At 46.7% G+C, this 26,850-nt stretch overlaps 1 protein-coding gene across 1 annotated transcript; it reads right to left on the minus strand.

Annotated features, from left to right (window-relative positions):
* Positions 1 to 7,775: 7,775 nt before the first annotated feature.
* BSND (barttin CLCNK type accessory subunit beta) lies at positions 7,776 to 25,030 on the minus strand. The gene is made up of 4 exons (XM_074220315.1): positions 24,601 to 25,030; positions 18,719 to 18,810; positions 16,744 to 17,019; positions 7,776 to 11,734 (listed from the first exon to the last, which is right to left on the minus strand). The coding sequence occupies exons 1-4, from the start codon at positions 24,775 to 24,777 to the stop codon at positions 11,278 to 11,280; spliced, it is 1,002 nt and encodes a 333-aa protein (XP_074076416.1). The 5' UTR covers positions 24,778 to 25,030; the 3' UTR covers positions 7,776 to 11,277.
* Between the last annotated feature and the right edge of the window lie 1,820 nt (positions 25,031 to 26,850).

Below are 26,850 nucleotides of genomic sequence, written 5' to 3' on the forward strand. Positions count from 1 at the left end.
ATTCAACTCTGGCCTGACCCACCCAAGCTGCAGGGTTTAATATGGGACCCAGGGCTTAATGATTTCATCACTGAGCTAGCCAGGAGAATCCCTGGGACCACAAAACACTCCCACCCACACCCACAAACCAAATTCTGAGCAGGGTTTAAAAGACCCATAGAGAACAGAGCAAACAGACAAGACAGAATCCTGGGCAAGCTATTTTATTTGTATGGTGTAAAATTCTCCTTTCTAAGGACCCTTCTGGTTCTAAAGTTCTAGGTTCTAACAGTCTATGTTCTATGCAACCTTCTGGCTCTGCATTTTTCTGGTTTAGGTTCTGGTGTTCTTCATTTTAAAATCCTTTCTAGCATGACATTCTTTGTCGAGAGTTCTAAGCCTGTGTTCTGTACTCTCACTTTGTGGCGCTTTCCGTTCCGGGCTTCCTCAGCTCTGCTTCTCTCTCACTGATCCCTCTGACTGTCCTCACCTGGCTCACTTCAACCCACTTTTCAGACTCCCTTCCCAGGACAGTCCAAGTGACCCCTCCATGGACACTGGCTTCCTATGGGTTTCGTCTTTGTATACCCCAAGCAGGGTCCCAAGCCTCTAAGGAAACATTTAATAACTGCTGAGTTGGATTGAATGGGGGATCTTAGGCAGGTCATAACATCACATAATGTCACGTCTGGGATGGACTTAATTCAACTCTTTCATTTTTCAGGTGGAGAAACTGAGGCCTGGAAGGAAGCAGTGACTTACTTTGCATCCTTATTGCTTAGCCCTAGAAATGTTGATAGAACGATATCTCAAAGCCATCCCCTCACTTTTAGATTATTGCTGTTTTTAACTGTACCTGCCTTGGGTCTCTGTTTCCTCGATTATAAAACAGGGGCCACTGCTGCCAGCCCTGTCTTGCTTCACAAATGATTTATGTTTAGGGTTAAGATCAATAATGTCATTCATTGTCTTCAGGGATGATAAAGGACTTTTTTTTTTACAAGGCAATGGTGTTAAGTGGCTTGCCCAAGGCCACACAACTAGGTCATTATTAAGTGTCTGAGGTCAGATTTGAACTCAGGTCCTCCTGACTCCAGGGCCGGTGCTCTATCCATGAACTCTACTCTTACATAAGCTTATATATTTGAATTCAATACAAGGAAAAACAGCACAGTCAGTACCGACAACATATTAGATTTGCTGTTCAGTCATTTTCAGATATGTCCAACTCTCTGACTTCACACAGGATTTTCTTGGTGAAGATTCTGGAGCAGTTTGCCATTTCCTTCTCTGGTTCATTTTACAGGTGAGGAAACTGAGGCAAACAGGGTTAGGTAACTTACCCAGGATCACATAATGAGTATCTGAGGCCACATCTGAACTCTGGAAGATGAGTGTTCTGTGCTTTATGACACCACTCCTTTGCCCGCTTGCAGTTCCAGGACCTGCATTCAAATCCCAACTTTGGTACTTAACTGTGTGACCTTGGGTAAGTTATTTAACATCTCCAAATCTCAGTTTCCCCATGTGTAAAATGAAGGTGTTAGGTTAGACGTCTTCCAGGTCTTTAGATCTATGATCCTAAGAATTTCCTCCTGGGACAATCTAAGCTCTTCAAAGGTAGAGACAATTAAATTCTTTTCTTTACATCCCTTAGACATGATGGAATACTTAATAAATGCTAATTCAACTGAATTGCTCTTGTCCCAAAATGGAACAATCTGAGGCAATGAGTTTCTGGTCTCCGGAGGTGTTCAAAGTGGAATTCTGGGAGAATTTATCGCTAAATGTAAAGAGGAGATTCCTGTTCCTTGAGGTTGGAGGAGATCGTCTCTGAAGTCCCTTCCAATTTTACAAATGTATGGGGGGTTTTTTGATTGATATAATTTGAGAGTCAGCCAGAGGTAGAGCACAGAAGGAGAGAAGCCAATCAGGAGGTTGTTCCATAATTACTTGGGTTTGGGGTTTTTCCCCAACCTGACAGGAGTTGTTAACTATGATATTTCAGGCCAGGGAACTCTTCCCAGAAGAGTTCTCCATCATTAACCATAGGGCATTGGAGCAGCAATTGGTCTTTCATCACTCAGGACTGCAGCCTGGGGCTTGTAGGGCTCAGATGCTTTGGAACTCTCCTTTTTGCAAATGGTCCCCGAGAAGGGCTGGGAAGCCTGGGGAGCCAGCCAGAATATGGTAGGAAGGACATGGGCTACAAGACCATCAGACAATGAATTTGCCGTGGAGCATCACTTCCCTTCTCTGAATTTTAACTTCTTGTGTAAAATGAAAAAATTGAACAAGATGATTTCTAGGTTCTTTTCCAGATCTGACATTCTGTGTTTAACAATTTCTAATCATTGCTGGTCCCAAGAGCTGGGGAGTTGCTCCTTCTCCCTCTGTACTAACAGGCCCCTCTGCTCTGGAGGCCTCTGCATCATGTCCCTGGCGACCGAGTTCATTCAGTCTGCCAGGGATTCTGCTTACTGAAAAGAAGGATTAGAACCCTTTGAAAATTCTTTGGCTCATCATTCTCCCATCTTGGTGTCCCAGAGAAAAGTTAGTTAGAATATAACTTTTTTATTTAAATCTTATTTTTTCAAATTATTTTCCAATTCCAATAATTTTCAACATACATTTTTTTAAAAACAATTTTGCAAGGCATTGGGGTTAAGTGGCTTGCCCAAGGCCACACAGCTAGGTGATTATTAAGTGTCTGAGTCCAGATTTGAACTCAGGCCCTCCTGATTCCAGGACCAGTGCTCTATCCACTGCACCACCTAGCCGCCCCCAACATTCATTTTTTTTGTAAGATTTTGAGTTCCAGGGGTGGCTAGGTGGTGCAGTGGATAGAGCACTGGTCCTGGAATCAGGAGGGCCTGAGTTCAAATCTGGACTCAGACACTTAATAATCGCCTAGCTGTGTGGCCTTGGGCAAGCCACTAAACCCCACTGCCTTGCAAAAAACAAAAAAACAAATTTGAATTCCACATTTTTCTACCCCCCTCCCTGTGACAGCAAGTGAACTGTTATAGGTTGTTCACATACAATCATAGCACATTAATTTGGTTCGTGTTTAAGATCTCCCAAAGTGGGTAGGTGGGTGGAGAGTGTAGAAATATATTCAATGTACCAAATAGTAATCAGATGTGGGACAATTAGCTCTTTCTTCTTCCTAAAATAAATACTTAGCATACAAGGCTCCCAAGCACAACCTTTTTGTTTTTCTAAATTTATTTTTTTTCCAATGATCTATTTGGAACAATAAATAAACCACCAGCCCTATCCTCAGTGGAAAAAGAAAAACAAAACAGTTGAAACAAATGTGCCTACTCATACCCTTACTGGCTGTGTCTACAACACATCTATCTCATTCTGTGCCCTTAATCCGTCACCTACCCCCCGCCATGAGTTGGGTAGTGCGCAACAAGGGACAGTAACTTATAACTACTGTAATACTCTTCTGGGAACTTGAGAATTAGAGCTGTCGATACAGAAAATATTTTGTAGGATTAGCAGATGGGTGTATTACATTTCACTTTGGCTCTCCTCACTGTTCTCACCCTTCCCTCCAAGTCTTCTGTCTAGACAAAGCCATTGTTTGGACTCATTCTCTTGTTTTGAGGTGTTTCTCTGGTCCAGAAATGCCCCCTTGCTCCTGACAAAGGCATCAGGGCTTCGGGATTTCTGGGATCCCCGAGACGGCTCCCAAAGTTGGACGTGTCCATCTCAGGTTTGCTATTGATCATCGATGTTCAGGGAAAGAAACACAAAGCAGAAAAGGCAGCCAAGGTCCCAGGCTCAAGCTAGACTAATTGAGTCCCTTTGTTCTAGAAGCCAGATGGGTGTAGTAGCCATTTGATCAGGGAGGAGCAAAGAGAGCCACTACTTTATCAGCCTTTATGAGAAGAGATTTAGAGTCTGACATAATTTTTAGACGAGGATGGAAGAGATCCAGGGAAAGTGGGTCACCCACTTAAAGAGTTGGTTAATCTGGGGATGCCCAAGTTCTCTAGTGATGATAGGAAGTGATCCGGGCAGCTTTGGGCATGTTCCATAGTTCTTTTTATATGTTCTAAGATCCTTCCCAGCTCTGCTATTTTCTGTTCCTTTTTTTCTTGAGTCATAACGCATTTTATTTTTTATATTTTTTTATTTTTGAATTGATATTTAATTTTTCCAATTACTTGTTGGGAAAGTGTTTCAACATTTATCCACATCCATAGGCATAAGTTACAGAATTTCCTTCCACCCTCCCTTCCCACCCCCCTCTCCTCAATGGAGAACAGTCAGGCGGATATTCCCTGTTGTAAGGTTCTCCAACTCTGACATCCCTTGTTCTAAGGCCATCCCAGTTCCAATATTCTTTATTCTAATATTCCTTCTAACTTGAACCATTTGCATTGTTTTCCATGTTGGAAAACTCATATCCTATGCTCTAATAGCATAATGTTTGATATTTTCTTAATTAGACTAACAGTGAGCAACCCCAACTGGGCAGTTGGGCAGCAGGTAGAGCAGCCACCAGGGTAGACCAAGTTCCCTACCCTTTGCCTTCTCATCTTCTACCCTAATCACTGGGATATACAAACCCCTTGCAGGCTGGCAGTGAGGAAGAGCAAGTAAATGAAGAAAAACTAGGCCAGGCCTTAACCCCTTCCCTACTCCTGTACCCCTAACAACCTGTGGGTCTTAGCATCTGTGGCTTCCAAAACCCACGGCACAGCTATTGGACCTAGTAATGCAACGTAAGGAGTCTCGGGTCTGGTCATCAACGCTTCTGGTGCCCCTTTGGAGCTTTGGTCTCTCCCGTTGCATGGAAGCACATGTGTTGTCTCTCCCTTCCTTCTCTCCTCCCCTTTCTCCTTTTCTCTCTTCATCTCTTTCTCTTTTCTTTACCTTCTCTTTGGGCAGGAGGTGGGATAAGTGTGAGGGGGAACAGCGGGGAGACAAATCTGGTTGGAGCAGAACCTTCCTTAATGAGTGAAGCCACCAAACTGAAATCAGAAGTATCCACTTAGACTCACATACGGCTAATCACCGATAGGTACCTGCTGTTAGCAATAACAACAGGAACCACGGGCAATACAGCATCATGGTCAACACAGCTGCCATAGGTTAGCTATTAGGATTAAAATGTCGCAAATAGAGATTAATCCAATCTCTTGAGAACATCTATTTTCTTGAGGTCCCTTCCCGATACACCCTTCCCCCTCCTCTCCTTTGAGACAAAATCTAATTAGGCAAAATAAACCCAACACACTGTTCAGATCTGACAGAGCATGCAAAATCCCTCCCTTTTAGATCAACACTTCCCTGTTGAGAGGATTTGGGACTGGTCACTGATGGATGAAAGTTCTGATGAATATCATTATTGTCTCTTTTACTTTTATTTTATTTTTTTGGGGGGGGAGGTTGCAAGGCAATGGGGTTAAGTGACTTACCCAAGGTCACAGAGCTAGGTAATTATTAAGTGCCTGAGACCAGATTTGAACTCAGATCTTCCTGCTGGCGCTCTATTCACCACTGCCTCTTTCTTTACTTTGAAAAGAAATGGTGCTCCTCAGATGGAAGGTGTCCCAAAAGTCTTCATGCAGTCGTTAGCCATTAAAGTTAAAATAAAGTTTGTTTTTTTTAATTGCTATTATTATTACTATCATCATTATTATTATTGTCATTTCAACTAAAGTACAGCAATGTACCTTTCTCCCTAGGGCTCATTGCCTTGGATTGCCTTGCGTAGCTTGTTAGCTATTAAAGCTAAAAGCTGCACTAAGATTGTTGGGACACCCTACATGTTGGGTTCCTGACTTTGTTCTACATCCTTAGTTCATAAAAGCTTCCCCAATTTTCTTAATCTGTTTGATATTTGCTTCCCCCCCCAATACACAATAATATTTCATTAAATCATATTTCTAGAGTTAGTTTGGTTTTTTGCAACCACAAAAAGAGCTATCATAGAAGGCTTTTTGTGTAATGTGATCTTTCCCTATTTTTGACCCTCTTTGGCTATATCCTGGGGAATGATATCACCGGATCATGAAGTGTGAACAGTTTGGTGACTTGTCTGCATCGTTTTGAATTGTTTCTCTTAGTACTTGGACCAATTCATGGATCCTCCAAGTAGGCATGAATGTGACCGTCTCGCCACAGTCCCTCCCATATTCATTATCTTAGGGCTTGTTCTCTTTGCCAGTCTGTTGGATTTTTAATGAAAAACAAGAGTTGATATAACTTATATTCCTTTTTTATTTGTAGTAATTTAGAAGATTCTTTCACATGGTTGTCTATAGTTTATATTTTCTTTTTGAAAATGGCCTGTCAGAGCACCAACCCTGGAGTCAGGAGTACCTGGGTTCAAATCCGACCTCAGACACTTAGTAATTAATTACCTAGCTGTGTGGCCTTGGGCAAGCTACTTAACCCCATTGCCTTGCAAAAACCTGAAAAAAAGAAAACCCTGAAAATGGCCTGTTTAGGTGGTTCAGTGGATAGAGCATGGACCCTGAAGTCAGGAAGACCTGAGTTCAAATGTAGCCTCAGATACTTTAGTACTTACTTAGCTGTGTGACCTTGGGCAAGTCATTTAATCTTATTGTCTTACAAAACAAAGCAAAAAATAAAGCATGCCCATATCCTTTGATCACCTGTCTATTGGGTAATGGTTCATGGTCTCATACATTTATATTAATTCCCTTTGTGCCTTGAAAATTGAATATTTCCTACCAATCAACAGTTTTTCTTTTAGTTTCTTTGAGTTTGGTTAGATTAAAAACTTCTTAATTTTATATAATCATCATTTTGGTCACCTCTCAAGGGCAGGGTTTTCCCCAACATGATAGGGTTCTCCTATGCTGAGCTGGGTTGTCTAATTTAAAAAAAAAATGTGGTTTGGGTTGATTTTAGGCAAAAGGATGAAGGCTTGACCAGGTAAGTAAGCAGGTTCCCCATCACTAATCCCAGGACACAATAGCAGCAATTAGGCATGGACTCAGGTACGGACTCTACTTCCTACGCTGCCTTTCATCCTTGTCGACCTCAGCCTGGGGCCTAAAGGGCTGATTGCCTTGGGATGCCCATTTCACAAATGACTGACTAGAAGGACTAGTGACCAGTCCAAGGTCAAATAACAAATAACAAATATATAAATATAACAAAGCAGACTCAGGCTGATGGAAAGGAGATGGAAAGAGCTAGTCACGGCCATCTGTTCTCCATGGAAGGCAGACCAACCGATCTGAACCAATCAAGTCATCCTTGCCAAGCAAGTCAAGCCACCATCTTGACAACTGTCTCCCCTCAGACCTTGATGGGAACAGCTCAGGACCCTGAACCCAAGTGTCTTTGAAATAGCAATGCCCTTCAGACCGCCAGATCTGAGTCCATCCTGGCCCCCAGAGCCATCACAGAGGGGAGAAATCACTGTGGAAAAGGATCCGTCTTCCTCATCACTCCTAGCAACAACTGTTGACCAAATGTCACCGAGGACAGTTAGGTGCAGGACTCCTGGGAGGGGCAACCCCCTCCTGGACCACCATGGAGCTCTTGAGGCACCCTACTGCCTCCCATTTCTCCCTCGGGGAGAAGTATCCACTTCAACTCACACATGGCTAATCACCGACAGATACCTGCTATTAACAATAGCAACAGCATCATGGTCAACACAGCTGCCATAGGTTATCTATTAGGATTAAAAGTCGTGAGTAGAGATTAATAGAATCTCTTGAGGACATCTATTTTCTTGAGGTCCCTTCCCAATACATCCTTCCCCCTCCTCTCCTTTGGGACAAAATCTTGGGCTGCTTGCCCTCTATGACAGCAGATGGTGGGGATGACTAGTTCATTTTGGCTGAAGTTTCTTCCCTAGATGTTGGCCTCAGGGGAGCTGTTGTCCCTTATTGGTAGCACTTGAATTCTGAGTGATTGCGGGGAGAAAGTGGGAGCTTCCACTCTTTAGACTGAATCTCTTGAATTTCCTTTATTCTTTGTGGGATTTACTGTTTAATCAACTACCTAGAAACTCCCTGCCGGACCTCTTCTCAAGCAGAATGGGCTCCCTGGCCACCAACCATTCATTGACTCTCATAAGGCGGACTCGTCAGGGCCTCTGAGGTCATCAAGTGAACCTGCCTCATTTTAGAGAGAAACAACGGAAAGGCAACATGTTGGAGCAGAGCCCCAGGCTGGAGTAGATGTGAGCCTTCTGAATTGCTCAGGAGCCTCCTGGAAGAACCAGGCTCTCGAACCAGTCAGTTTAGAATGGAGAGCCTAGAGGAAGAAGGAAGGAGTCGCCATCTGTATTGGCTGTAAACACAGGTCTGGGCCATGTTGACATCTCTCCTCAACACAAACCCAAGGTGACATCTCTGAAAGCGATCCTTGGGGAAAAGACAGGTGTAAAAGACAGGAAAGTTGGCAGGGAAAAAAATAGCAACTCTCTGTAAACATTATCAACTTTTTGCAGCTGCCCTCCAGTATAGGATTTCCCAAAAGTCTTAGGGCAGTTGTCTGCTTTCAGAAGTTCAAAACTGAGCTGAGAATTTGGGGGTGCCCAATATTTGAAGAATTGCCACCAGAAAAAAAGCCTAGACTTGTCCTCTTTGGTCTCAGAGGATGCAAGTGAAATAAGGTATCGTACTTCATCACTCACAGAATCATTTACATTCCTTAGAATAGCCTTATGAAGTTGGTGGGCCAGACTTTGGTATCTCAATTTTACAAATGAGGAAAGGGAGGCTCAGAGAACAGAAGACATTTGAGTGGGGCCAAGTAGTCAGTTCATTTCAATAGAAATTTTATTAATAACTTATTAAGTGTAGGGTCTTTTACATGTCTCAGAGATGAAAACCAATATAGTTCCCTTCCTCAATAAGCCCATACTCTAGTGAGGGATGGGACACTTACCCAAGAAAATGATAAGCATTTTAATAAGTGCGTCAGAGAACAATTAGTGTCTGTCCCGAGCAGCAAATGATGCCCTCCCTCTTCATAATCAGCCCAAAGCTCATTCTCTTATTTCTTTCTTCTCCATTTGTCCTTAATAATTTGCATAACACTCATGATCTCCAGAGAAACATGGGAAACATTAAAAAGAAAAAAAAATGAAGCAGTCTTTGCCCTCAAGGGGCTTACATTCTAAAAAAAAAAAGGACACCCCATATATACAGGTAAATAAATAAATACAAGGTGACTGGAGAAGAGTAAGGGCATCAAAAATGGGAAATAAGAAAAGGTTTTGGGTAGGAGGTGGCTATTCTTCTGAGATCACACACTTCCCTGTCTTCTTTTTTTTTTTTTTTTACAAGGTAATAGGGTTAAGTGGCTTGCCCAAGGCCACACAGCTAGGTCATTATGAAGTGTCTGAGGCCGGATTTGAACTCAGGGACTCCTGACTTCAGGGCTGGTGCTCTATCCACTGTGCCACCTAGCCACCCCACCCCTGTCTTCTTAAGTTATGCTTTTGATAGTGGTTTCCTTCCTGTGATGGTACTTGACTACAAAGTCTGGAATATCACTGTCTATGAAGGTCAGACAAATCATGACCCCTCGGGATCTCATTTTTTTCATCATCAGTGAACAGAAGGAATTGAGCTCAATGACCCCTAAGATCACTGACTCCAGACTTCAGATGTGAGATTCTCTGATTGTTCAGAAGTGGTATAAAAGATGCCTGAGAAGGGAGATGCACCAGTCACACAGGGAATCACTAGTGACTAGCCCATGGCCTCCATTGGCATGTGGACAAGATCCAAAAATCTAGAGGAAGGGCCCCAGCACATTGTGGGGAGCCAGGGGCAGAATTCACAGGAGGGCCTAGGCAGAAGTCACCTAAGGTGAGAAGGTATGGAAAGAGTGACTCTCTGCCCTATTGGAGGGACACAACACTTCAGGAGATTTATCAAATTATACTAGAAGATAGAATTATATCTCAGAATGTTCAAAAGAGAAGGGATTACTGAGATCATCTAATTTTACCTTCTCCTTTTACAAAGAAGAAAGATAAATAAAATGACAAAATGATACAATTATACATTGATAAAATGAAAAATTAAAAAGAAACTAAGAGAAATGATTTGCCCCGACTCCTGATTTCAAGTCACTTCAAATGACTTCCCTCTGTAATTAAAAACCATCATAATAGTTGTTGATAACATTAATATTAAATTGGTGTCATTGAAGTCAAGGATGATGAGAAAGGGAATCTGACTAGTCAAAAGCAAGAGGGAGGGATGAGGGGAAGACCCAGAACCCTCCTGAGGGACCTGGGACCAGCCTGGTGGTGAGGGGTGGGCGAAGGAAGGAAGAGAGTCTCAAGATGCCCTGAGATTGGGGGCTTGGACCTTAGGCATCCTACATCATGGAAGTCATAGGGAGTCTGTCCCATCTGGTGCAGTTGGGTAGAGGAGTCACCGGAAAGGACTCTCAAAGGCTGTGTCAAAGGGGAATCTGAGTTTGAATTCGGCCTCTGTCACTTAGTCCTGCTCAGCCTCAGTTTCTTTATCAATAAAATGGAATAATAATAGCACCAACCTCATATTGTTCCAATGAGATAACATATGTAAAATGCCTTTGGAATTGTAAAAAACTATAGAAATGTGTTCTCTCTCTCTCTCTCTCTCTCTCTCTCTCTCTAACACTATAGAAATTCTCCAAATAAATTGCATTTCTCTAGGTGCTCATATGGTTGAAGGAGGCGTGCTTCCATCTCTCTTCATCCTCTAAACCTAGTGGCTCTCCCTTAGAGGCCATGCCCTCTGCCATTGGCATCTGGGTAAAGTCACAGTGGTCCCAGGTTAGTCCTGCTCTGAGTAAACAACTTGTGTACTGAAATATTAGAAGAGAAAGGCCTCCCCGTCCCTGGCGTAGTGGACAGAGCACTGGACCTGGAGTCAGGAAGGCCTGACTTGAATCCTTTCTCTTAGCTACTTCCTAACTCTGTGACTGGTCCTCCCAGTTCAAAACAGACAATCCTGTAGAGGGTAAAAACCAAGTCACAGACAAGAACTGTGGGTGATGAGAAGGCTGGATGAGTTTCAATCAGCATTAGTGGATGGACCGCTCACATTGGTGAGCTCATGTAGCGTCAGAAGCTCCTGAGAGTCATGCTAATCCCTCACATACACATAACTACTCCTTACTTTTCAAAGAACTGTCCTATCCAGTTTCCAAGGATTCTCCCAGAATGTGATGCATGAACGGCCACATTTTACAGATGGGGGACACTGAGTGTGGGAAGGGATTCAGCTAAATCACGGTGAGTTGGAGGCCAGTGAAGGTCATCGACCCCCAAACCCTCCTCTAGTCCTAGGAGTCTGGCTCAAAGTCAAAGAGCTCCTCATCGTCTTCGAGGCCTCCCTCTGGCCCGTCCTTCAGTCCATAGTACAAATCCTCCTCTTCTTCCTCGGGCTCCGCAGGAGCCTGGTCAGGTCGTTCTTTCATCGAGTCAGGAAGATCTCCTTCAGAGGCGGCATCCCTGGGAACAGCTGGCCCCAGGGTGGGCCCAGGCCAGAACTTTGGAGGAGTGCTCTGGCCGGAGTGGGGGCTGGGGCTGTGGTCGGGGCTTGGGGGCTCCTCATCAACACCAGTGGCATCGATCAGAACAAAGTCTGGGTAGCGATCGGGCTGAGAGTTTGCTTTCCTTGACCAGGACTCTTCATCCTCTGGAGGGGATGGGTTCCTGCTGCTGCCGCCACCACTGGAGTCCAGGTCATCTTTAAAGGAGGCCAGGGGTGCAACAGTGCTCTGGGGATCCGTCATCTGGCTATGGGGAGCAAAAGTCACAGAGCAGGAGAGGTTAGGGAAGATCCCCAGAGCACAGAGATGGGATTACTAAATGACGAGCCAGACTGATCGTAGGAGGAACCCCAAACCCCACCGTCATCACAGGCTCAGAGAATCCTACAAGCAGTGGCCTGCCCTGATACCTCCTTAGGGCAGGGGGAAGAAACTGGGTTTTCCAAGGCTCTCCCAGTGGGACTCAAGCTCCCAGAGGGAGGCTTGGACTGTGGGGTGTCTGAGGACAAGCCCCGGTAAAGGAAGACTCAACCTTAGGAGGCTGGCCGACAGGGGGTGGACTCTGTGTGTGTGGAGATATGAGAACATGGTTGTGTGTAAGTGCATGTGAGTGTGTGTGTGTGTGTGAGCATGGATGTGAGTGTGGGGGGTCTAAGAGTGTGAGGGTGATGTGAATGAGTGTGTGTGTGTGTGTATAGATATGTGTGTGTGAATATGGTGAATGTGTGTATTGTATGAGTGTATGTGTGTGTCTATATGTGAATGTGTGTGTGTGAGCATGGATGTGAGTGTGGGGGATCTAAGAGTGTGAGGGTGATGTGAATGAGTGTGTGTGTGTAGATATGTGTGTGAATATGGTGAATGTGTGTATTGTATGAATGTATGTGTGTGTCTATATGTGAATGTGTGTGTGTGAGCATGGATGTGAGTGTGGGGGATCTAAGAGTGTGAGGGTGATGTGAATGAGTGTGTGTGTAGATATGTGTGTGAATATGGTGAATGTGTGTATTGTATGAATGTATGTGTGTGTCTATATGTGAATGTGTGTGTGTGAGCATGGATGTGAGTGTGGGGGATCTAAGAGTGTGAGGGTGATGTGAATGAGTGTGTGTGTATAGATATGTATGTGTGAATATGGTGAATGTGTGTATTGTATGAGTGTATGTGTGTGTCTATATGTGAATGTGTGTGTGAGCATGGATGTGAGTGTGGGGGGTCTAAGAGTGTGAGGGTGATGTGAATGAGTGTGTGTATGTGTGTATAGATATGTGTGTGTGAATATGGTGAATGTGTGTATTGTATGAGTGTATGTGTGTGTGTCTATATGTGAATGTGTGTGTGTGAGCATGGATGTGAGTGTGGGGGGTCTAAGAGTGTGAGGGTGATGTGAATGAGTGTGTGTGTGTGTATAGATATGTGTGTGTGAATATGGTGAATGTGTGTATTGTATGAGTGTATGTGTGTCTATATGTGAATGTGTGTGTGTGAGCATGGATGTGAGTGTGGGGGATCTAAGAGTGTGAGGGTGATGTGAATGAGTGTGTGTGTGTATAGATATGTGTGTGAATATGGTGAATGTGTGTATTGTATGAGTGTATGTGTGTGTCTATATGTGAATGTGTGTGTGTGTGAGCATGGATGTGAGTGTGGGGGATCTAAGAGTGTGAGGGTGATGTGAATGAGTGTGTGTGTAGATATGTGTGTGTGAATGAGTGTGTGTGGGTGTATAGATATGTGTGTGTGAATATGGTGAATGTGTGTATTGTATGAGTGTATGTGTGTGAGTGTGTGTCTATATGTGAGTGTGTGTGTTTGTGTGTTACATTAAACACGACTCAGCTAGTCTCAGAAATACACTGATCCCAGACAGTTCCTAAGGAAACTTCTAATGAAAAATACTGTTCAATCCAGAGAAGGGATGGATGGAGTCCAAGTGCAGACTTATCCATACTTTTTCCTCCTTTCTTTTCTTTCTTTTTCTCTTTCTCTTTTTCTTTTTCTTTCTTTTTCTCCTTCTCCCTTTCTTCCTTCCTTTCTTCCTTTCTTTCTTTCTTTCTTTCTCCCTTCTTTTCTTTCTCTCCTTTCTCTCCCTTCCTCTCTCCCTTTCTCTCTTTCTTTCTCTTTCTCTTTTCTTTTCTTTTCTTTTCTTTTCTTTTCTTTTCTTCTCTCTCTCTCTCTCTCTCTCTCTCTCTCTCTCTCTCTCTCTCTCTCTCTCTCTTTCATCTGTGATTACCTTCCCAACCTGACTAGTACAGCCATGTATTCTGTGTGACTGGGCATAAGCCCTCCAATTGCTCACTGCACCATTGGCAGGGCAGAGGAGAAATATTATTGGGAAAAATATTAAAGACCAAAAAAAAGAAAACCATTAAGTGATTTAATACTAATCACAATTAGCATTTGTAGAAGGCATGAAGCTTTGTTCACTGTTTTATATTTTCTGTCTTATTTGATACTCCTCATGCACCAGCAGTAAGTTAGAGATTTGATCTTGGATTCAGGAGGACCTAAGTTTGAATCCTGACTCAGATGCTTCCTAGCTATACAACACTGGACAAATCATTTAGCTACCTCAGTTTCCTCATCTGTAAAATGAAGATCACAACAGCACCTACCAAGGTTGGGGTGAGAATCAAATGAGCCAAATTTTCTAGAGTGCCACATAAATGTTAGCTACTACTACTATTATTATTATTACCATCATCATTATCATCATCATTATTACCAGGCAGCTAGGTAGGAAAGTGGCTAGAACTCTGGGTCTGGAGTCAGGAAAACCCAAGTTCAAATCTGTCCTCAGACACATAGTAGCCATGTGACCTTGGACAAGTCACTTCACTTATTTGTCTCAGTTTCCTCCACTGTCAGATGGGAGTAATAATAACACCCCTGGCAGGGTTGCGAGAATCAAATGAGTTCATATTTCTACAGGCCTGGCTGAGTCCCTGGGTCCTAGTAGGCATTTTACAAATGACTCTCCTCTCTCCCCACCTCCATCACTGCCACAGCCACGGAGGGGGTTGGGATCAATTAATCAACAAACATTTATTCAGTGTTTTCTATGCATTGTGTGAACTATTGGGGATTCAGAGAAAAAGGAAAATGATGCCTAACTCCAGGATTTTCCATTTCATCATGCCCTCATCCCTCTGACCCGGGTCATGCAATCACTTCCTAACCAGCCTCCTGCCTCCAGGCTCTGCTCTCTCCCATCCATTGTCCACACGAAAGTGTGGACCATGCCACTCCCCAACTCCGAAGTCTCCACTGGCTCCCTCTGGCCTCTCCTGTGTAGAGATCCTTTCAAGGCCTCTCCCAATCTGACCCCTCCCCAGCCTTTCTGGAGGTCAGCCACATTGTTCCTCCAGCCCACCTGCCCTGTGGTGCCTTCTGGGGGGTCTCCCACCTTCCCTTCCATCTTCAGCCTCCACAGCTACACTCTTGGCTCATCTCTTTTCAAAGCTAGCTCAGGTACCACTTTCTACACGAGGTCTTTCCTGCTGTGGCCTTGAGCCACTGCCCCCACTCCTAAAATGACCTTGTCTGGGTCGGTAATGTTTAACTTAACCACATTTGGAATTTATGTACATGTGTGTAAGTGCGTGAGCAACTGGAGCCCGGGAACTCTGAGCCTGGCCTTTGTCTTCCTGTGTGCATCCAGATCATTTCTTGGAGCCTCCCTCCCCCCACCCTACACAACCACTAAGGACCCTCAGCCTTTCAGGAGCCTCCTGGGTCAGACTGTTCTGCTCGGGGATGCTCTTAGTAGCAGGCTTTTCCTTTCATCAATGCTATCAGGGGGGTCCATCTTGTCTCTGCCCCTGGGCTAAGTCCCAAGGCTTCTCTCCTCCTCCTCCTCCTCCTCCTCTTTTCTTCTCCATCCCATCTCTGATACATATTGGGCTCCTCATTCTTATCCCTGAAGCCCCTCCCTCACTGGGAGCCCTTTCGTGTTCACCCACGGGCAGGAGGAGGGCCTGCCTGCTACGTCTTGTACCAGTAGAGAAGAGATCTTCATCCCCAGTCTTCACTGGGGCTGTTCTCTAGAACTTGAAAAGTTCCATGATACTTCTCTGCCTTAGTGCCTCAGTTTCTCCCAGAAGTTGTTTTTTGTTTTTCTTTTTGTTTTTTAGGTTTTTGCAAGGCAATGGGGTTAAGTGGCTTGCCCAAGGCCACACAGCTAGGTCATTATGAAGTGTCTGAAGCTGGATTTGAACTCAGGTCCTCCTGACTCCAGGGCCAGTGCTCTATCCACTGCACCACCTAGCTAGGAAGTTTTACTTCCTTGCCATGGTCAGCAGGATTCAAACCTGTGCAGGGAGACCCCCAGCCACAACTACCTACTCAGAATTTTAAGAAATAGTGGTCATTTCCTACAGAAGTTCAAACAACCTCCTCCATCTCCAGTATTCTTAGAGTCTGCTATCTCCCCACCTAAACAATCAGCATTTTTGTTGGGCTGTTTTTTTCACAAGGCAATAGGGTTAAGTGACTTGCCCAAGGCCACACAGCTAGGTAATTATTGTGTCTGAGGTCACATTTGAACTCAGGTCCTCCTGACTCCAAGGCTGGTGCTCTATCCACTGTGCCACCTGGCTGCCCCAACAATTAGCTTTTTGAGAGCAAAATCTCTATCTTTCCTCTCAACTCTCCCACAAGGGCAGGCCCAGAGCCGGTCACATGATCCTTGGAGAGGACCAAAAGGACCTCACTAGGTTGGCGTTGGGAATCACTAAGGACGTGCTGCCTGGCTGGTTTCCATACTATTGGATATTAACATCCTAAATGAAATATTGGAGCTGAATGGCTCAATCCAGTCCAGTCCATCTTCCCAGTTCCCCCCATCATACACCATCCTCACCAAGTGATCGGCTGCCTCTCTGGAGCCTCCAGGGCCAGCCTGTTCCACTTGGGTTTGATCTTAATTGCTAGAAAGTTTTTTCTTGCACAGCTTCTTTCACCCCATTGGCTCTGCTTTTGGGGATCAAACTGAATAAACCTGATCCCTGCCCCCATAGGACAAATCTTCAGATACTGGAAGTCAACTCTCATGTTCTCCCTGGGCCTCCTTTTTTCCCAGGATAAACACCCCCCAGTTCCTTTTTCAAAGAATCTTTCACAAGTGGCTTCCTTCCATCAACTGGCTCCTCCATCTAGGGTTGCCTTAACTTTCCTCCATCTTCCCCATCTTGGGCCTCCTGCAGCTTCCCCCCTTTCCCCCAAACCCCTCACCCCACAGGAATCCAAGGCGCTCACCTGGTCTTGGGCCAGCCTTGGTGGCTCTCAGGCTCCGTGGCATCTTGTCCCCGGTGGACCACCACAGTCGTCTCCAGGAAAGTCTCTGTGTAGGAGCCCCTTCCTTCTTGTCTTCCTTCTCCTCCAGCTTGGAGCTCAGATGGGGGCAAGCTCAAGGCGGCAAGGACGCCCTGGTCCTCCCCAGACCCAAAGATCCTCATCTGGATGTGTTGATAGTCAGGTGGATTCTGGATCGAGGCCTCGTCTTCCTCCAATCTAGAGTAAGGGGGTTGGGAACTGGGGGAGAGAAGGAACGAGAATGAGCTGGAGAAGGAAGGGGAGAAAGAAGAAGGGTCCAATCCTGTTGTTTTATCTAGTCCTCCAAAGAGCCAGCTGACTTAGGAATTAGGATAGCTAAGGAAACTGAGGCCCAAATCTTTGTATTTGGATGCCTGGGACCTAAGCTAGTCACTGGCACACAGTAGTCACAATATAGATGCTTATCAATGAACAGATTGAAGCGATTTCGATTCACTCAATTAGTAAGAGAATCAAAGTTTGAATCCAAATTTCCTGATTCCCAGTCTAGTGTTTTGGGTCCCCCCCCCCATTATCACATTGATGCCCATGGAAAGGGGAGGTTCAGGGGGAAGATCCCCCGTTGGTGACATGGGATTCCACTCTGGGTGTCTCTGCTGCCTGAACCGACCCTTCCATCCTCCAGGGAGAGGTATCTCCTCATCTTTCTTCTTTCCTTTGGTCTCCTCCTCACATTCTGCCTTTGGAAGAGATCTCTGTCTCCTCCCTCATTCACCCCATGACTTCTTGACTTCTGATGGCCCGGGACTCCATCCAGAACGGGATAATGCTGAATCACAAATATGGAAAGAGTGGTGGATATGGAATCAAGAGGCCCAATTGGAACCCTGCCTCCAAAGCCTACTAGCCAGGTGAGGCTGGGCAATGCCCACTAGGTCGAGGAACATTGGCTGTGCCACCAGAAGACTAGAACTTTGACTCACCTCTCTGGGTCTCAGTTTCCTTCCTCTGTCAACCAGGATGGCTCCCCTTTTCTACCTAGTCATTGTAGAGACCTCTAGAGAACAGTGGACCTGAAGCAAGTGACAGTCACTCCAGGCTACCCCCAAGCTCAAGAGGCCATCGTGGAATTCCTAGGCCCATAAAGTCAAGCATCAAGTAAGGGATGAAGCCCTGGGGGAGACCAGGGTATCCATGGGATACTTGCAAGATTTGTTCTCGTCTCTCAAGGACTAGAGCAAAGTCTCCTACTCCTGAGCCTCCCAGCCGTCCCTCTGACAAGACACCGCATCTTCTAACTCCCGGTATTTTCCCCAAATCTGGAATTCTCTCCCTCTTCACCTCTGCCCATGTCTCAGCTAGAGGTCTGCCCTTGTCCAGAGCCCAGATGCCAGTGTCTCCATCTCTTGCTTATATCCAGGATGTTCTGTTTATAGCCTCTTGGTACAGCTGTTTGTGGTGTTCCCCCACTAGACTGGGAGCTCCCTGAGGGCAGGGACGACGTATACCTTTCCATATATTCCCAAGGCTTAACCCTGCGTTTATGGTGAAGAAGGAGCTTAGTAAATCCTTGCTGACTTGTTGGCCATCCTAAGAAAGGGTGAAAACCCTATCTTCCTTTCATGGTGTAGTAGGAAGCCAGGAGGTGGCAGATTTGGATTCAAATTCTGGCTTTGCCCACCCCCCTCATCCTTGGGCACAGAAATCACTTCTCACCTCCTGGCTTCCACCTCTTCTTTGACCCAGAGGGGGCCCCCTGCCCACCTCCTCAGGTTCCTGATGCTATCATTCAAACCATACAATTTTTTGGGTCTTTGTAATGAAATGTTACTAATTCAGCCCTTGCCAAAGGTTTCTCCCCTTGACCTTGATTGGAGGCAGGGCTGAGAGAGCGGCCCGGGCTCATTAAAAGCAAATTGGGAGCTGTTGAGAGCCAGGCCCTGGCGTGAGCACCTACCCCTTCTTCTCTGGAATGCCATTCTCAGGGGTGCCCAGAGCTTTCGGGGACAGGAAACTCTCAAAGGCCGTGTCAGCCGGGACGAAGGCGATCTGTGGAGCAAAGAGGGGGAACTGAGACTGGAGCAGTGGGTAGATGTTTACCAGCCCCCCCCCCAGGGTCCCTCTCCCTGCCCAGGCCAGAGTCTCAGAAGACCCCAAGGGGGCAGGTCTGGAAGAGGCACCCTGGAGGAGCCCCACCCTGGCCATGCCTAGTGGGCCCCTGGGCCAGACTCCGAAGTTCCCTGAACCTCAGCTTCCTTCCCCCCACAGAGAAGGTCACATATCCTACAAGGCCTTGCTCCTGGGTCCTTGGGCAGAAAGTGATTGGTAACCTTCCCAAATTCCATACAGGCCTCAATGACTATTACAGCGTCATCAGGGAGGAGCCCCCAGGGCTCCAGACTCCCAGGCCTCTGAGGTGCCCCAAACTCTGTGTGTGTGTGTGTGTGTGTGTGTGTGTGTGTGTGTGTGTGTGTGAGAGAGAGAGAGAGAGAGAGAGACAGACAGACAGACAGACAGAGAGACAGAGCAGAGACAGTATGTGAGGGAGAGAGTGTGTGTGTAAGAGAGTGTGTATGTATGTGTGTGTGTGTGTCTGTGAGAAAGCGTGAATGTGAGGGTGGGAGTGTGTGTGTGAGACAGAGATTGTGTGAGTTAGTGTGTGTATGAGATAATATGAGACTGTGGATGTGTGTGTGTGAGAGACAGTATGAGAGTGTGTATGTGTATATGTGTGACAGAGAGAGAGGGTGTAGGAGAATGTGAGAGTGTGTTTGTGGGGGGTGCTTGATGGGCAGATGAGGCTACCCTCACTGGGCACGAGGGGTTCATTAGGATTCCACAATTGTGGGGTTTCTTAAGGAGACTAGTATGGAAGGGTCATATTCACACAGTAGAATCTTCCATCCAGAGTGTCTGCATTGGCTACCCATACACCCCTTCCTCCTCACCCCCCATTCCCTACTCATCCTTCCCTCATCCCCTACTCTGTCTACTTCTCTCTTCCCTCTCCGTCCCACATTCCCTCTCATCTCCCATTCCCTTCCTCACCCCCTTCCCTCCACACCCTTCTCTTCTCTCCTCAGCATCACCCTCCTGCTCCACTCTCACCCCACCATTCCCTCCTTAGCCCCCTTTAGAGTCTCTAGTGTCGTTCTCTCATTTTAGGTCAGGTGCCTCCCCCTACAGGAAGCCTTCCCTGATCTAGCCCCAGCACCATATTCCTTTGGATAGGCATATCTATATCATCTATATCTATATCTATATCTATATCTATATCTATATCTATATCTATATCTATATCTATCTCTATCTCTATCTCTATATCTATATCTATATCTATCTCTATCTCTATATCTATATCTATATCTATCTCTATCTCTATCTCTATCTCTATCTCTATCTCTATCTCTATATCTATATCTATCTCTATCTCTATCTCTATCTCTATCTCTATCTCTATCTCTATCTCTATATCTATATCTATATCTATATCTAGACAGATAGATAAATAAATAGGTAGATAGATAGATGATGGATGGATGGATGGATGGATGGATGGATAGATAGATAGATAGATAGATGGATAGATAGACAGATTCTTTCCAACTCAGTGGAATGTTAGGTGCTTGAGGGAAGGGAGAGTTTTCCCATCTTTATCACCTCAGTGCTCAGCCCAGGGAAGGCTCATAGAATAAATGAATGAATGAATGAAGGGCAGGGCTCTTTCAGCTACTCCCAGGGCTCCTTCTTGGGACCCTCTAGGGATGGGTGGACCTCAGCACTTGTTTCCTGTGTGTGACCTTGGACAGTCACAATGGGCACTTAGAGGTTTACAGAGGGTTTACAAGCCCAATCTCCCCTGAGATTCACTACAATCTGGGAGGTGCCAAGAACTCTCAGTTGAATAAACGGAGACTCCTAAATGGTGGGCCACTTGTCAAAGATCCCACATCTGGAGAGCCAGGAGGAGAGTACAGGCATTACGGGCTCCAAGTGCAAAATTCTTTCTATAATATCATCTTTTATTTCAAGTTAAATGACCTTCTGGTGCCTCAGTTTATCATCTCAAAGACATGACAGTCTCTCCTTTCTGTAAGGTTCACTTATGCCATATGACAAGTTGGAGGGAAGGGGTTGGTCCTGCAAAGCTAGAACACTGAACTTTGACTAAGATGAAACATAAATGGGCAAATGTAAAATCTTCCACCTGGGTTCAAAAAGCAACTTCACAAATACATGATGCAAGTGAAGGTTTGGGTTAGAGTTGATCTGAAAAGAGTTCTGGAGGTCTTAGTGGACTGCAAGTTCGATTCAAGTCTCAACAGGATCGGCCCATAAGGAGCCTGCCCTGTCTTCAGCTGCATCCCAGCTTCCAAGAGGAGAGAAGGCCCTGCTCCTCTATTTTCTGCCTTGGTCAGGCCATCTCTGGGCAGCATATTCAGATCTGACCTCAGGGTTTAGGAAAGGTTTGGATCAGCCAGAGAGTGTGCAGGGGAGGGCAGCCAGGATGGGGAAGGGCCTCTGGGCATGTACTCCAGGGGTTAGACTTATTCCATTTGGACCCAGGGGCAGAACAAAGAGTAATTAGGGAAAGGTGGCAGAAAAGCAGGTTTGGGATGGATAGAAGTATCCTCTGCTCCTTATAACTGCCAAGGAAGGATCAACTACCTGGGGAGGTGGTGAGCTCCCCATCACAGGTGGTATGAGTGAATAAAGCTAAGACTGGATGAGAATTTGTTGGGGATTTTCTAGAGGGGATGGATTCTACTGAAGGGGGGTCCCCAAGGTCTCTTTGCTCCCTCAAACCATTCTGTGAGGTGTATGAAGAGGGAATATGATGAAGTCAGTTGTACAGTCGAAGACCCTGAAGTTTCAGAGGGGTTGCTGGCAAGCAGCAAGACTGGAGCCCAGCCTTCAGCACTGAACTACCTGGGGTGGTCAAATCACTGGGGACCTTAGACTAAACATTTACTTCTTAATGGGAGTGTATTGTTTAAAATCTAATTACAGCTGTGAAAGGAGAGGGTGCTGCATGTGGAAGGGGGGAGGGGGCTGGATGTTCTCTGTATCCCTCCCATCTTAGGTCAAGACTATTTCTAGGGTATGTCACCCAAGGCTTTGATCTTCTGCCCTGAGACCTCTAATTCCTCCAAATGCTCCTCTCATGGTTCAGTCCCCAGGCTATTCCTGCCTTTTCACTCATTTATGTTCTCCCAATGTATGGGGCCCATAGGGGAAAATGAGGCAAGAGATGACTTGGAATCTATCGGGCAACAGGTATTTATTTTGCCCCTCACATTCCACCACACACACACACACACACACACACACACACACACACACACACACACACACACTCTCTCTCTCTCTCCCAGACCCTCTGCTCCATATATCTCAGAGCAGCCCCCACTTGGTTCTTCAGAATGGAATTCCTTCAGGACTCTCTTTGGAGGAGAAGACACTGGCCATATTGATTAGGCAGATGCCTTGGACTCTGCAGAGTAAGGTTAGCCCCAAGCTTGGGCCACCACTGAAGCCCTTTCCTCTCCTGTATCCCTCCTTCAGGCCCAGCCTCATCTCCTCCCTAAACTCTCCCCCATGGCCCCCAGGCCCAGGGCTGCCTCCTTCCCGGATCTCCCTCCACACTCATCATCTTTGTCCTTCAGTTCAGGATGTGAATTTTTAATAGCTTTGCTTCCTTGTATCATTTTCTGATGACCAGGGACATGTGTATCTGTGTTTTTATATGGCCTTACGGAATATGTATAAATCATTACATTTATAAAGAATTACATATTTTATATAAATATATGTAATATACACATACACACACGTATATCATTCATGACCTTCTTTGTGGTTTTCTTAACAAAGATACGGACCATTTTCTTCAACTTATTTTACAGATGAGGACACTGAGGTAAACAAGCTGAAGTGACTTGCCCAAAGTCACTCAACTAGTAAGTGTCTGAGGCTGCTAAAGGCCCTCAAACGTTGAGAAACTCTAAGACAACTGACTCTGCGCTTACAGATGCCTCTCGCAACTGGGCCTGAAATCAGGAAGACCCGAGATCAAGTCCAGTCACACTTATGTGACCATTTTATTTGTAAAGTGTTTCTCATAGGACTTGACCCTGTTAGATAAATGGTTGTCTCCCCCCCCCCCAACTTGATAGAGAAGGAGAAACTGAGGTCTAAAAGACATAACCATCATCCATCCAACATCTCCAAGGTAGGGAGGGCCAGGTTTGCCCATAGCCCCAGTGGAGTGTCCACGCCTGGGATACCCTCCCCGCTCCTGTCTCTACATCCATGCTCTCTGAAAACCGAGCTCAGCCCTCCCCTTCTCGGGAAGCCTGCTTTGATTCACTTGCTCTGCCTATGCCCAGTTCTCCTCCTCTTTTCTGTCCAACCCCTGCCTCCTCCCTCTGCCCCCTGCCCTTTAGTACAGTCTTTGGTTCATAGTAGGTGCCTAATCAATGCTTATTGCTCCCTTGGCCTTTCCCTGAAGCTCTCCTCCCCAGATTCGCAGGCCAGCAAGGGGATCTCGGGGACCCAGGAGTGCCCTCAGCTGCCCATGGCTTCCTCAAGGATCTCCTTTCCTCCCTGTGGCTTCCTGGGTCCGGGGAAGGTTGACTGTAAATAATGGGACAAATGACTCCAAACCAGCCAAGACTGACCCTCCACACTCTCAGCTCTCCAGGCTCTCGGGTCAAGTGTGCGGGCATAGGAGGGGCGGGAGGAGGAGCTAGGGTTCTAAGGGACTATCTCTCTGCTTCTATGGACTCCTAAGTAGGAGACTGAGGATCTAGGGGTACAGTTCCAGAGAAGACCAGATGAGATAGAATCATAGACTCAACCAGCCAGTGATGGAAAGACCCTTGGGATAAGGAGCAAGGAGCTCTAAAATACAGCATAAAGAACAGAGCTGGACCGGGCCTTAGAACAGGGGATATTGGAGTGGGGGAGACCTTAGAATAGGGGGTGTCAGAGCAGGGAGGGGGCTTGGAACAGGGGATGACAGGACTGGGAGGGAATGTAGAACAGGGGATGTCAGAGCTCAGTGGCCTGAGAACAGGGGATGTCAGAACTGGCAAGGTCTTAAAATAGGGGATGTTAGAGCTAGGAAGGGGCTTGGAACAGGCGATGTCAGAGCTGGGAAGGGGCTGAGAACATAAAGCATCAGAATTGGAACAAATCTTAGAACATAGGATGTCAGCCTAGAGGGGACCAAAGACCATTTAGATTAGGGGATCCTAATAATTTTTGTGTCTTTGACTCCTTGGTCAAGTGAAGCCTGGGGATGGACCCCTTGTCAGAGCCATAGGATGGTCTTCCATCCTAATGGAAGGGCACATTAAATATGCTGAAGGTTAGTGAACGTAAGAAAGATGTGAGTTTTCCCACAAAGTCCACAGACTTCCTGTAATCTCTCCTTGGACACTTGGGTCTTTGTGTCCCAGGATAAGAGCTCTCCAGTCTCATTTAATGAAAGAAAGGAAAGACTTGCCAGAGTCACCCAGTGTTTGATGAGAGCAGATGGAGGGAGGCCCTCAATGAGGAAAGGCCTGGCTTTGGCCTTCTTAGGGAGTGTGGCATCACGGCTACTGACCAACTGACTGTGCACATGCAGAAAGGTATGACCCACACGTGTCCATAATTATCCCCCTCAAAAGCAAGGAAAGCACACAGAACCATGCCCAGAGACCTCCACAGAAAGCCATGCACCCATGGACACAGACACATGTGCACATGTGTGACCTCACCCACCTCAGTAAATGCTACATGCATGTGTCTCCCCCAGAGCCCCGGACCAGGCTGCTGCCTGTTTCTACCTACCTTGGGGTAGCACTGACACATACTCCAGACGACCCCTGCGATCAGCATGATCCCACCGATGACGCAGAAGGTGATGTAAACCTGGGGCCGATCCGCCGTCATGATGAACATGCCCACCGCCAACAGGAACAAGCCCAGAATGATGAAGCCATAGCGGAAGGTCTTGTCTTCAGCCATGGCCCTGGCTGGCCGGCCCACCCTCGGCTCGTCCCCTGGGGGGAGGAGAAAACTCTTCCTTGTGGGGGGTGATGGTCAGCTCCTTTCCCCCAGCCTAGCCCCTGAGAAGTCACCGAGCAGGCCGCTCAGCTGGGCCCATCCTGCAGCCGGCTAGAGTCTGTGCTGACTGGTTCCTAATGGGCCTGGAAGACCGGTTGCCTATGGCCCAACAACTCCACGGTCCATTGGAGATGTCCAGCCGCCCTAGCTCCTGCCTCACTCTCACCTTCCCTCTGGGGCTGAGCCGGCTGTGTCTGCGTGGGACCCACAGGTGGGCGGGAGGGAGGAAGGAAGGAGGGAAGGGGCCGGCTTACAGGTGCTGGGGAAGGTGCCAAAGCCGTGACATCATCACAGGTGCCCCCAGCCAGGGGCTGAGCTCGGGAGGCTCCCATCTCCCTCCTCCCATTTTCCTACTGGCCCTTGCTCAGTGACCTTGACTGTCCCTCTTCCTCCTAATCCTCCACAGTTAAGTCTCCTTATTATCTCTCTCTTATCCATCCCCATTTTCTCTTCTCAACTGGACCATGGAGAAAGCCTCAGTGGACCCCCAGGTTGTGATCTGTCCCCTTCCCCATCCGTCCTGCACAAAGGTGCCTGATTCTTCTTCCTAAGGTAGAAGTCTGACTCTTTCTTCCTCAGCTCAAACATCTTCCGTGGCTCCCTCTTGGATAGTGTAGAAAGGCTTCAGTTTGACCAAAAACCCTTCCCAACTGGCTCCAGTCCCATCTAGGGCCAGGGCATGCCTTCCCTGCATTGTCCACCCAGAACAAGCTTATCTCTGGGTCTCTCCTTATCTCCCCCACCTCCATCTCTTAGGATCCTGACTTTCCTTCAAGGTCGGGTTTCCCATTCATCCCTAATAGGAACCTGCCAGCTCCCTATCCCAGGGTCTCTCTTCGGTCCTCGAACCTCTCAAAAGCAGTAATTATGTGTCCTCCCCGATCAAACGGAGATGCCTTAATGGAAGTCATTGCTAATCACTTGGCTAGTGTCTCTGCAGCATCAATGAGAGACCTAAAGTTGTAGGGAGGGGAGTGACCTCAGAGCAGGTTCAAGATGCAGCCCAGGGGCTGTGTGATCTTGGATAAGTGATTTAACCCAAGACCCTCTAAGTGTAAGAATTACCAGAAAGGCCCTGACCTGCACCGGCCCAGGCAGTTTCTAACACCAGGGAAATCACAAATCTAGCTCCGAAGACCTGCTCCGTGGTGTTGCTGAGTCCTTTCAGTTGGGTCCAAGTGCTCGGGACCCCATTTGGGGTGTTCTTAGTGTGCTTTGCTATTGTCTTCTCTGGCTCATTTTACAGGGGAGGAAACTGAGGCAAACAGGTAGTGACTTGTATAGGATCACACAGCTAGTAAGTGTCTGGGGCCATATTTGAACTAAGACTGGACTTTTAGCCCAGTGCTTTATAAATACCTCACTTGATCTTCACATTTTACAGTTAAGGAAACTAAGGCAGTAGAGCTAAAATGACTTGCTACAGGTCCCAGATTTGAACTGAGACTCCAGGCCTGGCAACAGAGGCCATCCCCACTATCAAGGTGTAAGTCCCTTTAGGGCAGGCTCACCTATTTGTTCTTCTCTGCACCTACCCCAACAACTAGGGCCAGCCAACCAGGGCCACGACTGAAGACAAAGACCTTCCTCTGCGGCTTCATCAATCTGGGCTTGTTCCTGTTGGCAGTGGGCATGCTCATCATGACGGCGGATCGGCCCCATCACCTTCTGCGTCATCGGTGGGGTCATGCTGATCGCAGGGGTCGTCTGAAGTATGCGTCAGTGCTACCCTGAGGTAGGCAGAGACAGGCAGCAGCCTGGTCCAGTGCTCTGGGGGGGGGGCACATGCATGGAGCATTTACTGAGGTGGGTGAGGTCACACATGGACACACGTGTCTGTGTCCATGGGTGCATGGCTTTCTGTGGAGGCTTCTGGACATGGTTTTGTGTGCTTTTCTTGCTTTTTAGGGGGATAATTATGGACCCGTGTGGGTCATACCTTTGTGTATAAGACTCGCTCATAATGGATGTTTA

This window comes from Macrotis lagotis, chromosome 2 (assembly GCF_037893015.1).
Source record: "Macrotis lagotis isolate mMagLag1 chromosome 2, bilby.v1.9.chrom.fasta, whole genome shotgun sequence".
NCBI classification, from domain to species: Eukaryota; Metazoa; Chordata; class Mammalia; order Peramelemorphia; family Peramelidae; genus Macrotis; species Macrotis lagotis.

Coding starts and splice junctions, on each gene's coding strand:
- BSND (XM_074220315.1), bottom strand. CDS start 24,777: ATGGCTGAAGACAAGACCTTCCGCTATGGCTTCATCATTCTGGGCTTG. Junction 18,811..24,600: donor TGTGTCAGTGCTACCCCAAG/GTAGGTAGAAAC, acceptor TTTGCTCCACAG/ATCGCCTTCGTCCCGGCTGA. Junction 17,020..18,718: donor GGCATTCCAGAGAAGAAGGG/GTAGGTGCTCAC, acceptor TCTCTCCCCCAG/TTCCCAACCCCCTTACTCTA.